General features: G+C 44.5%; 1 protein-coding gene across 2 annotated transcripts in view; it reads left to right on the forward strand.

Annotated features, from left to right (window-relative positions):
• Positions 1-12,756, forward strand: part of ssbp4 (single stranded DNA binding protein 4) — an 88,360-nt gene that overhangs the window by 71,204 nt on the left and 4,400 nt on the right. For both annotated transcript variants that reach the window (XM_041934604.1, XM_041934603.1), the window contains exons 6-16: positions 4,944-5,027; positions 7,151-7,277; positions 7,444-7,511; positions 8,710-8,774; positions 9,747-9,792; positions 9,895-9,930; positions 10,068-10,122; positions 11,617-11,687; positions 11,815-11,893; positions 12,312-12,340; positions 12,430-12,531. In XM_041934604.1, the coding sequence (XP_041790538.1) occupies positions 4,944-5,027; positions 7,151-7,277; positions 7,444-7,511; positions 8,710-8,774; positions 9,747-9,792; positions 9,895-9,930; positions 10,068-10,122; positions 11,617-11,687; positions 11,815-11,893; positions 12,312-12,340; positions 12,430-12,531 (762 nt within the window). The remainder of the gene's footprint in view (positions 1-4,943; positions 5,028-7,150; positions 7,278-7,443; positions 7,512-8,709; positions 8,775-9,746; positions 9,793-9,894; positions 9,931-10,067; positions 10,123-11,616; positions 11,688-11,814; positions 11,894-12,311; positions 12,341-12,429; positions 12,532-12,756) is intronic.

Consider the following 12,756-nt stretch of genomic DNA (forward strand, 5'->3'; position numbering starts at 1 on the left):
GTTAGCAGGGAATGACAATGAGTGTGCAGTCAGTGTGTGTGTGTGTGTGTGTGTGTGTGTGTGTGTGTGTGTGTGTGTGTGTATGTGGTGCTGTTCCTCCTGGCTTTGTTTGTTGTGTTCAGTGATGCAGGCTGCTTTGTGTTCTCGCTCTCTGTTCGTGTGTGTGTGTGTGTGTGTGTGTGTCCAGTAGTTTGACGGCAGTTACACACTGCCCTCTAGTGTTAGCAGCTGCAAACAAGCGAAGAAAACTCAGATGACTGGTACTCTTCCATCTCTTTTTCTCTCTCCCTCTCTCTCTCTGTCTGTTAGTGGTCCATCAGGGGCAGCGGTGTGGGTCTTCCTTAAGCTGAAATGAGTGGTGGGGAGGCGAGGGGGTTGTGTTGATGGGTTTGTGGTACTGTGCCAAGCTGTTATCTCCTTAGCCGGGTAGAAAATGATTTTATTAATTGCTTCATTTAACGCTCCCTGTGCCCCCCTCCTTCTTCCCCGCTCCTGCACATATACACAAACAACACCACGCAAACACACTCGCACACACACCCCAGCCGAGCTACTTTTCAAACTCGCCCTGTGTACACCTCTGTGACAGTTGAAATGTTCTCTCTCTCTGCCTCTCTCTGCAGGGACCTGTAGAGAGAACAGTACGGCCATAAAGGCCATATGCTGGCCCATTCAGATGTAATAGCAGGAAGGCCCAGGGAGGCCCAGCCAGAGGAGCTATGCTCCATTATGGCACATTATAGAGAGGAACAAGAGAGGAGCCGTGTGTGTGAGTGTGTGTGTGTGCGTGCCCTGGCATGTGTGTGCATGAGATTGTGTATTACCTACATTGCAAGGACAAAAATGTGGGGACTCAACTCCCATTTGGGGACAAAAAGCTGGTTCCCACAAGAAGAGCTAATAAATTTTAGGGTGAAGACTTAGAGTTTTTGGTTAAAGGTTATGGTTAAGGTAATGGCTGGTGTTAAGCGTGTAGCGGCTATGGCTATGGTCAGGGTAAGGCTCCAAGAAATTAATCTAAGCCAATGCAATGTTCTTCTAAGTGACTAAGGCTTGATTGTGTGTGTGTGTGTGTGTGTGTGTGTGTATAGAGGAGAAGCAGGCTGCTGCAGCTGGATCAGTGCAGCCAGACCCCGCAGGGGTGTCTTGTTAGACATACACACACACACACTGGCACATCAACAACAATAACCTCTGAGGTCAGACAGAGCTAGCGCTGCATTAGCCCCGGTGTGAACCTGCTGAGAGACAGATCGAGCCAGTACAGCTGGTGTTAACCACCCAAAACATACACACACAGAGTAGCAGAACAACCACAGCGGCACCGGTACAAACGTCATAACTGTGCCAGCACATCCAGAGTGCACTGTATGTACAACTAAATAAACAGTTCCAGATTGTTGGAATAGATTATTGACCTGCTGTATGCTGTGTAGCTGGTTAATAAGTGTCTTTATTGAAGACGAGGCTGCTTCTCAGGTGAGCTGGTCTCTTGACAATGTGATGAATAGAATCAATGCATCAAGAAAAGTCAACTTCCATATCTCACAAGGACTGGAAGCACATATCTTGAGATCCCCGCTGCTGCTACCGAGCTCAACACTTGTGCCTTTTTAGGAAGGGTTGTGAGTCCATGAATGAGTGCTTCTGCTCATGAGCAGTATTGTTTTCAAGTGTACGTACAAGCTCATCTCTCCTGCCAAAATCTGCGCTCTTATACAATGTACCTGGCAGCGCAGCGGCACTGTGTCTGCGCCTGTGGGAACGCACTCGTTTCAAGCTGTCAGTCAGGCGTGTTTATTTTCCCAGTGTGGCAGCGCCCACAGGTTCCTGGTGCTCAGCTCTGTCGGCACTCCACCGCCCCGGCGATGCCAGCAGAGCACTCGCTCAGGGAGGGCGGCGCAGTGGGCAGTGTGGGAAAGCGAGGGGGAGACGTAGTGGGGTAAGGAGGGAAGGAGAGATTTGTGCGAGGCTGGAGAGACGAAGGTGTCTATGCAGCTGCCTCCTGTAGGAAAAAGTAATGTGAAGAGGTGCACAAGTCTAGACTAGTTACGTGTTAAGAAACAGTTAGTTGATTAATCAAAGGTGGTCAACAAAAAATGACAGCATTTGTGAAAAATGATCAGCTGCTCCAGCCAATGTGTAAAATTTCTAAATTTATGACTGTGGCGCCCCATTCTAATGTCAAAACAGATGCTGTGGTCACACTGAGCTGAAATGTGACGAATGCAGCAGTTTTCTCCAGGACTGTCTCGGTTTTCTCCGAACAAAACTTGTGCCATCAATTTTTAAGATCACATAAAAATTGCACAGGTAGTGGCTTTAAGTAATTTATAACGCCAGAATGCTAAGTATTTGCTGCTTGGGGCTTCTCAAATGTGACACGTTTTAGCAGGGTTTTTTTTTTTAGCTTTATATCATTGCACATTTAATTTTTTGTTTTAGTTTTTTGGTTTTGTTCTGTCGTGACACAAATGAGCAATTTGGATGCTTTTATTTATAATAATAAATAAAAACAAATGTTAAATCACTAAAGGAGCAATCAATTCCAGGCTCACTGCGTGTACGTGCATCTATTCCTGCATGAAAAAGTAAATGCAAAATTATGTAAACATGTCTATCAGAGCGTGTGTTTGTGTGTATGTGTGTGTGTGTCTCAGGTTATACTGCACATGGGTAATCCCCTAATCCTTTATCTATTCACTGTGATGCTGGATACACACCTGTTGAAGTAGCCCCCTTCAGTGCACACACTGTGCATGCACACGCATATTCAAGCCAGCGCACACACTCAGCACCTGAGAGAAGAAGATCCTGCCTTCACCTGTGAGCTCATATTCGCACTCATCACCGCTCAGGAGCACAGCTCACACACACACACACACACACACACCTGTAATGTTACCTGATAGCAGAGTGCTTGACGGAGGCTCTGGCAGACTAGTAGATAAGCCTGGTCTGGCAGTGGGTGGTCCTCTTTCTCCGTATTGATGTTCAGGTAGTAACAGCTCTCTGCTGGAGCAGCTGCTGCTAGAGTCAGATGAGGTTACTGTAGGAAGAGACAACGAGGTCAAAGTTCACACTGTTTTCACTTTAATGCACCTAACACAGTGTTAATGCTCAGAGATTAACTCCAGAATCGGTTCATTCACTCTCAGAGTGCAGTCTGAAACTGCAGTTCACATACCAGTGATGGTGTCATCAATCCAGAGTGGATTTTAAAGACACAGAATAATTTCAGTTACTTTCAACCTGGGACCCATTTTTCTATGTTTTGCCATAATGATGTTTGATTGGGTTCAAATATTTGGCACTTCTCTGGAGAGCACCAAAATTAGATTTGCTCTGGGGAAGTGTTGGACAGCAGCACCTCTCGCAAACTGGATCAGACATCATCATGGCAGAATTTAGAAAAACAACAGCACTTTTGAAAACATCCAGAATTATCCTTTGGCAGTGATTGTAAATGAATGTTGATTAAAGTCCATCTCGTGAATTGATCTGACCTCATCCTGCCAATTAACAAGTCCTGTACATGGAAATCAATGTGGCTCGCTGCAAATGTCAGTGACAAATCTTGTTTCATGCATTCGTTGTTGATGAAGCAGAATAGATATAGATAGATAATTATGCTGTAATTATACATACTTAAATTGGAAATGGTATGATTACTCTCTGATTGTAATGGCAATTAAAGCTGCGCTAAGCAATCTTGGCCACTAGGGGGAAGCAACAGAGTTTTACCATTGTACATGAGCTTATCGGGTTCTTATGAGCGACAGTTACTTCCCTACATTCTTACCTCACACAGAGCTGTATTATCATTTCATTGGTGTAAGGTTTCTGGCCATCGGATGCAAAGAAGTCAAGTGTTTGGTTCAAGAATGTTTGGTTCAAGAACCAAACATTTGACTAAATCTACCTGTGTGTCTCTCGGCTGTCACTTCTTTATTTTGTCTCTCCACCATGCCATGCTGGCCAGGTATCATACCATCAAGTTGTTGTGGTGTGTCTCATGGTTTTAGTATGTTTTATATGCTTGTCATGTTGAACCATTTCAACCAATATCGCCTCTAAAAAAGTTGGGACGCTGTGTAAAACATAAATAAAACAAAACAGAATGCAATCCTTTATGAACTAACTGTGTTACAGTTTCACAAAGTGTTCCTGAGCCCATGTAGTAACATCCTTTATACAATCATGTGTTCACAAAGTGGTGAACCTCGCTCCATCCTTGCTTGTGAGCGACTGAGCCTTTCCAGGATGCTCCTTTCATACCCAATCATGATACTATCACCTGTTACCAGTCAACCTGTTTACCTGTGGGATGTTCCAAACAGGTGTTTTTGGAGCGTTCCACAACTTTCCCAGTCTTTTGTTGCTCCTGTCCCGACTTGTTTGAAATGTGTTGCTGCATCAAATTCAGAAACAGCAGAGATAAACAAACATCAATGAAGCTGATGAGGTGAAACATTAAATATATTGTCTCTGTGCTGGTTTCAGTTGAGTATATGTCAGAAAGGATGAGCAAATGATCACTTTCTGTTTTATTGATGTTTTATGTAGCAGCCCAACTTTTCTGGGAATCAGGGTTGCTTTTTACAGAAGCTTTGAAAGCTGTGATGTATAATGTTTTTTAATGTTGTGAGCATCGCAAACAAAAGTCCATTTAGTTCCATTGCATCAGAGGAAAAAAGTCTCTTCTTCTTTAAATCTGGGCAAATAAAACCCAGTTTTGAAGATATTAATCTGCATGGCTAAATACAACTAGAGGAAAATGAGATCACATTGTCCTTTCAGTCAGTAACTCCAGTGCTCGCTCTGAAAAGGGATTTAATGCAAGGTTGTTGAACGTGATATTTCGTTCCCCCAAGCAGGTTTGAATATCACCAAATACATTATCGGAGCACTTTATTGACATCTTTTTAAATTTTCTTCACCAGGGTCCTCCAGGATCTCAGCCCTCCCCTCACACGCAGCCTCCCCCACACAACCCCAGTAATCCCATGATGGGACCTCACGGACAGGTAAGACGGAAACGTTTACGCTGTTCTCTCAGCTGTAGCTCCCAATCCAAGCCTGCTCTCACTCGCTCATTTACTCACTCACTCACTCACTCACTCACTCACTCACACAGCAGCAGTGTACAAACAGCGCACAGGTCCCTTGTTGTGCTAACAGACAGGACGGGCCGCATCCACGATGGTGGGTTGGATGAATAATTTAGCTGTGTTGGCCCAGCTGTAAGGAGCGGAGGTGCATCTGGAGGGCCTTCTCTCTCCCTCAGCCCAGCACTCACCATCCCATAGTCCATCAATAGACCATTAATATTGCAGCAGAGCCTGACACGGTGCAGCTCCTCATGCACAAACCCACCACAACATGGTCAGCAGGAGAGGAGAGGAGAGGAGGAAAAGGTAGACATGAAAGGGAAGGAGTAGGAGAGGAGGAAGGAGGGTAAAAAAGAGTGGTAAGACAGTCCTCCCCTCAAAGGCTAACTGGGATTATGTAACTCCTCTTTCCCCAAGTGCACACATACACTGACACACTAAACACACAGTGCATAATTACCACTGAAAGCCGGTCTCCTGTTGTATTTGTGTTGTCTGCGCTTATCTCAGTGTGAAGATGATGATATGAACATTATTCTGCTGTTCATGCTCCGTGACCGAAACACACAACTCTTACCCGATCTGCATTCAGATCAGCATGTTTCCCCTTGATACTGGAATAGTTGGATTGAGTTTGGAATTAATTCTTATCATCTGACACTGAAATATGGCTCGCTGGATGTGGGTATTTGTAGTTGCAGCAGTGTACTCTCATAGGTAATTCTGAAAACCATCTGTCTGGGGTGCCTTACATTATTCACTAGCTGTGCGCCGGCTCTGTGTGTGTGTGTGTGTGTGTGTGTGTCTCGGCCAGCGAGTTTTTGTCCCCTCTCTGCTGAAACATCTGTGTGGATGGTGCCTTCAGTTTCTGCTGTGAATCACACTATCCGGGATGCGTTTTGGTTGCACTGCTGTCTCGCGATGCAGACACAGCGAGAAAACGTCCAGCGCGTGTGCAGCTGCACAGGACATTGAAGAACACTTCCTCCTCCCTGTACGACTTTTCTGCTCCACCTTTCACGCTCTCCTGTATTGTTCTTCCAGTCCAACTTTATGTCCTGCATGTTTTCGCCCTCTCTCTTATCTGCCCTCTTTTACCTTTATCCTAATGGATTTTACCACCTGAGGTCTTACTTTCCAAAACTTAATGACAGGCCCCTCCTTCTTGGTAAATGTAACAAAACTGTGACAGTACATTATTCTTCAGCACAATAGCTCCCCCTGCTGACGGAGATAACGCCTCAAAACTGGGCAGGTTCAATCCAGAGTTTAAGCCTTTTGTGCCTTGTTTCGCTCTGTGCAAGTATGAGTGGAACATCTCTGCCTCTGGAGAGCAGGTTTTCACAGATATACTAAGGGAAGAGATGTTAAATTTAGGCTGATTGCAATGTTTTTATTATAAGATTATTATACTGTGGAGATCTGCCTTTAATTTGTTAAAACCTCCAAATAACAGCATCTTTAATAGAAGAGGTAAGAAATGAACCCAAAATAACACAACACTTCCATCTTAAAGCACCAAACAAGCAGTTCAGCAGGATTTATGGATGTGTGGTTATTAAGCTCAATTGTGAAGTTGAATCTGACGTTCGCTGAGCCGATAATGACAGTGGCACGCCGAGACATGTGCACTGTGGTGGTTTGTGTCTTTCAGGATTCAAACATTGTTTTATGTCATGTCATCGTTCTTCAAGTCTGTTTAATCGCTTCTGCTGCACTCATTTTGCAAACATTCCTCTAAATAAATTTTGCCAGTATATCTTTATGATCGGCTGACCCTAATTTTATTGTATTTCTTCACTTGAGATTAGCAATGTTTGGAGGAATACAGCATCATAATTAATTCCTCATAATCACTGTCTTTACTGAAGTTGCTGTTATTGAAATTGTTGATTTTAGAGATTCCATATTAAAACAAGGTCAGGATCAAACTTATTTTTGAGCTTTTAAAGCCCATCTGGCAAGAATCATGACAAGTATTCCCCTCATGATCATCCTGAAATAACGTCCTCATTGTCCTTCTTGTGTCCTTCCTGCAGCCATTCATGTCTCCACGGTACCCAGGTGGCCCAAGGCCCTCCCTCCGCATGCCAAATCAGCCTCCTGGGAGCATCCCCGGGTCACAGCCCCTCTTGCCAAACAGCCTGGACCCCACCAGACCTCAAGGTATTGACAAACCATGTGGTGATATTTCAGAGTGGCTGCACTTAATCTGCAGTGTGATCTCATATTGGCTTTCGAATGAGAGTGTTTTCTCCTCATTTGTGGGATTATTATTGATCTAAACAGAGCTGCCGATCTAACAAGCTGCACTCTCGCTGTTTCACCACAGGACATCCAAACATGGGGGGCCCAATGAGAATGAACCCCCCTCGAGGCATGGGAGGCATGGGCCCACAGGTGCGTACCGGTTTTAATACTCAGACGTACAGAATAAAGCACAGAACTGGACTGTGTTGATAAAGTCATGGCAGTGGATGGTGTCCTTCAGCACTGCCCGCCCACTGCACTCCCACTCTGCAGCTGCCACACAGGCAGATTTGGTGCTTGGACTGTCAGTTTATGAACAAACCCAATGTTTGGTTGCCCTTCATTTAGAGGTACCATAAAAGCAGCTATAATGTCAAAGCAGCAGCCCATAAACTGCATGCAGATTATCTTTTTTCGCTGCTGAAGAGAAATTTTTGGGTCTGCCAGCCTCGTAACTTTGCCTTTAAATGTCAGAAGCGCTCTGATGATTAGCTTGGCTCTGACCAGAGCTCACCCACTGCCAAGGCTAGTTTTACATGTTAAATCCTACTTGCCGACTCCCACCTAGGGAGACAAACAGAGGCGGAATACTCAGGCTGCTCTGAGCAAGCCGCCACCAACACATTTTGACCAAAAATGTTTTGGTTGGTTTTCTTTTATCACTTAAATTTTTGTGGATGTGACTCAGTGTAATACATAAGATGCTTAAAGGACAGTGTCCTTTTGAATTACCATTACCAGACAGCTGCTTCATTCTGCGCCCAGCCACCTCCCGCTCCAACATCACCTCACACAAAGACACACACACACACACACACACACACACACACAAACTCTCCCTGTGCCCCTCAGCCCCTCTCTGTGCCACCCTGGCTCGGTGACTTTGGCAGTGAGCGTACCAGCAGCTGGTGTGGCATCTGCTCGACAAGTGTAATCGTCTGCTGAACAAAACTCTTCCTCTGAGTGGAGCTGCTCTCTGGCCTGCCCCCATAGTCTCTCTTTATATCTGTCTCATTCACACACACACATAAGCGCACGCACACACAAGTGCACACACGTAGTAGCAGCCAAACCCGCCTGCTGAGCAGCTATGAAAACATACATGCAAACACGCAGAGGGGAGCACGGACACATAGAGATACATACTGTACACAGAGACGCACAACATACAGACAGACACAAACACACTTGCACACAGCTGTCCACTTCCACACTCAGCTCATACATCACATTATTAAACACTAGTTAGCGGGAGACATGATCGTCGCTGACCTTCATTAAGATTCAGACCTTTAGACGGAGCAGGTGTGAGACGGCGTGATGACTGTGTGCTCGTCTCTTTGTGCAGAACTACGGCGGCGGGATGAGGCCTCCTCCAAACTCCATGGGGCCAGGGATGCCAGGCATGAACATGTTAGTACACTGAGAAAAAAAAATTGAAATGTTTGTGGATTCTGCTGCCAGGAAAAGCCTAATTTTCATGTTGTTATTTTATAGCTTAGGTTATTTTAGTTGTTTTGCCATTGTTTTCGAGCAGTTATGAGACCAGTTTTATCACCAATCCAGTTGCTAAGATGTGGGGGCAGTGACTGTGATATGTCAAACCTGAACCAGGAACCTGGTCGGGACATTTATGAGGGGCTGATTGGTTGATAGCTGCAGCATTTGCTTTTTTTCTCTCTGCTAAATACTTGTTTATACATACAAATATGTGTTCCTGCCCTTTGAACTCACATCACAGTAGAACAGAATAAAACCACAGAAACTTTCTTCACATCTATGAAAGTGCAAAACTCTTTATTCTTCACGCTTTATATTAATGTTCATATATTAACTAGCAGCTTATTAGCATGCATCTTAGTTGCATATTAGCTCTTTATTAGTCGATACAAAGCACATAATAATGCCTTGTTCTCTGTGTTAGGGTTATTGAAGGTGAGGGTTTGGTTATTAAGATTGTGATGCGTCTGCAACAACTTCCTTACTTCCTATCAGTAACCAATAATTAGGAGGTTATTGAGGGACTTAGTCTTAGTTAGTGGTCTAGTAGCTGTAGAATATGCTCATGCAGAAGAAGGCATTAGTGTGTGCTTCATAACAACTAAAAAAGAGCCAATTTGCCACTAATATGCATGCTAATAAGCAACTAGTTAATGGTGAATATGTGTGCCTTAATATAAAGTGTTCTGATTCTTGTAAGAAGGATTTAATGCATTAGGGATGTTTGTGACTGTGTCCTCTGCAGTTAAAGTGCTGTTACCACACTTACAATGTATATGCACTTCAGAAATCACCAGTTTGAAATCATCACATGTGACAAGGATTTCCTGTGAAGCTTTGCCATGCGCCAGATATCTGTTAAATCTTTCTGTATGTTTCCCCCAGGGGTCCTGGTGGAAGAGGTCCATGGCCAAACCCCAACACCAACTCAGTGAGTCACATTCTCTTACATCTTTATCTCCTACGCGACTGAGTGTGTTAACAATAACTGTGTCTCATGTTTTGTTTCACCTCGGGTCTATTCTCTCCGCAGATAGCTTATTCATCTTCATCTCCAGGCAACTACGTGGTAAGTGTCCCGTCATGGACTCGTGTTCGACCATGGGCCATAAATTACCTGTCATGCAGTAATATCTAACAGGCACGTTGCCATCCAGATGCACTCAGCACTCATTTCTCTTCTTCTCTTGCTTCCTCACCCCTCAGGGCCCTCCAGGGGGAGGCGGCCCACCAGGAACTCCCATCATGCCTAGCCCTGGAGGTGAGTTATACACTTCAGTTTCCCCTCTGATTTCTACTTTTATCCAGTGTTCACTGAACACAGGCTCTGTCTAAAAAACATCAAACCTGCTCTCTGTCTGATACACATCTCTCTTTGGGAGAGACAGGCAGTTATAGGACTCTAAATACTGTAGGAACTGAGCTGTTAGGAGCAGTTTTGCAAGCGTAAAACACTGAAAAATGGTGAAATATTACAGTGGGCCGAAGTTTGTATTATATGTGCCACACGTACGACAAAGAAATGTGGTCAGGTATCACATTTGTTGTCAGCTGTTTCCACTTTAAACACATTCTGAAAAATATTCCAGTGTTGTTAGCCATGTTTCCTCATTGTGGAGACAGTTGCATAAAAGGGAAGCAGAAGCATGTCAGTCTGCAATCAAATGAGTCATCCATCTCAGCTTTGACCCATCAATCTTGTGTCTCTGTGGAGGATTAGCGGAGAACAAAACACCGTTGGCTGACATCCTGTAGATGTTCTGTTTCTGTTGGCCTGTGGAGAGCTTCTTTTTGTGTCCACTATTTATTATTTATATACATACCTCTATTGTGATACGTTGCTGGGGCAACCTTTTTGCACAAAACGCTCCTGCTCACACGTACACCGGGAGGGAAAACATATTTCCACTGCAGTCGCCAAGACTGAGCGTGCACACGCACTCACACACACACACACACACACACACAAACCTCCCACAAAAATGCACACCTCCCACTCAGTATTGCCCCCCTCCTCCAGTCACGACAACACAAGCTAGATTCAGGGACAATAACAGGCAAGATTTCTCTGCCACTTTGCACATGCTGTATCCATCTCCTCCCCTGTCTTTCAGTCTGTTTTTCATATTCGTTCCTGCTTTTCTCAGTCTTCCACTCACAACTTTCTGCCTGCAATGTCAGATCAAGGTCACCTCATCCTTCTGAATCTTTTCAGGACAGACAGACACACCAGGAGCGACACAGCATGTGCTGGTTGTTGCTAAGTTGCCAGGGTGTCCATGTAAAAACTTGGTCTAATCTAGTGATTATAGGAACAAGGGATAATGGGTTTCTTTTATTGCACATCGCAGAAAGCAGTGTGTAGATTGATTGACAGACAGATTCACGGGCATGATGCAGTGGCACTTAAAGTGAAGTACGGGTAGTCTTTGTCCTGTTCAGCAGAAATAAGAACATGCCTGGGTTGCGGCCGAATGCGTTTTACAAATGGCTAAATTAAACTGAAACGATGTCAAATACAGTGAGAGGCAGTGGCTCTCCAGCTGGCTCTGTGCAGCTTAGCTCGTTGTTTTCCATTCATTACCCCAAATCCACCTTATTTTTTGACATTTTCTTGAACAATCGGATATCGGATATGAAACAGACAGGGATAATAGAGCTGGAGCTTTATCTGCAAGTATTTCTTTGAGTCTACGAGGCACAGCGTGCTTTACAGTATTCTGATTTTGATCATCCAACTGCTCTTTATTCATAGATTCAACAAACTCGAGTGAAAACATCTACACAATGATGAACCCTATCGGCCCGGGTGGAAACAGACCTAATGTAAGGGAATTTTGAATTACAGTGTTCCTATATTTAAAGACTTATTTTTATTTTTCTGTCTAATCTACTACCCTGTCATGCTACCCTAGCACTGACCTTTGGACATTTTACTGCTATTTTTCTTCAGTTCCCGATGGGACCTGGTCCTGATGGGCCCATGGGTGGAATGGGTGCTATGGAGCAGCATCATATGAACGGATCGCTAGGTGAGTAGCTAAAGTGTGCAGTGTGCGTAGCAGGCACTGAGTATATTGAGTGAAACCTGTTACTCTCCATGAACAAAGGCCTTTAGAAGACAGACTCTGCCCTCTTATGGCTTATAGAGGAAGTGTTCTCCCTCCTCCTGCTATTGAACAAAGCTAAAACAGATTAGTAGGGCAGTGAGCAGGCCAATCGATCTTGTAGATTGGTGAGACGTGATCAGTGAAGCCAGCGAGTTGGTGCTCATCTGTATCTGAAACAAATAGCTTAATTACAGGCCATTATGTGTGAGGGGGCAGGCTGCTTGTGCTTGCACTGTATATCCTGAACTGATGTTGAATTTGCAGCAGGATGCGGAGGATCAGTCAACAGTTGCTTCAGAATGATTCAGGTCTCTCCTTTTTTTTCCATTTCTGATCGCAGGCTCTGGTGACATGGATGGGTTGCCAAAGGTAAGACTGACTGACTGTCTGTGTGTGCCTCTTTTTGTCTGCCTGTAAGGAGTGCGTCTTCTTATTGTTTCTTCTCATCTGCGCTGTAGAATTCTCCCAACAACATGGCAGGCATGAACAATCCTCCCGGCACTCCGCGGGACGACGGCGAGATGGCAGGCAACTTTTTAAACCCATTCCAAAGTGAAAGTGTGAGTACAGAAAGAGACAGCATACCTCTTAAGCTGGGAACAACTTAGAACACATTATGAAATCCTATTCTGGTTACTCGATCAAACAGCAGCATCACATTTAGATTTATCCAGTCATGGAAATATATTTGAATTGTGATTGCTCCATCTGGTCTGAAACTCAATTACAGGGCAAGAACTTTAGATCCTAAACCCCTGCACACTAGATGGTTGTGTGCGCTAACT

The sequence above is a fragment of the Chelmon rostratus genome, chromosome 4, assembly GCF_017976325.1.
Source record: "Chelmon rostratus isolate fCheRos1 chromosome 4, fCheRos1.pri, whole genome shotgun sequence".
NCBI lineage: Eukaryota > Metazoa > Chordata > Actinopteri > Chaetodontiformes > Chaetodontidae > Chelmon > Chelmon rostratus.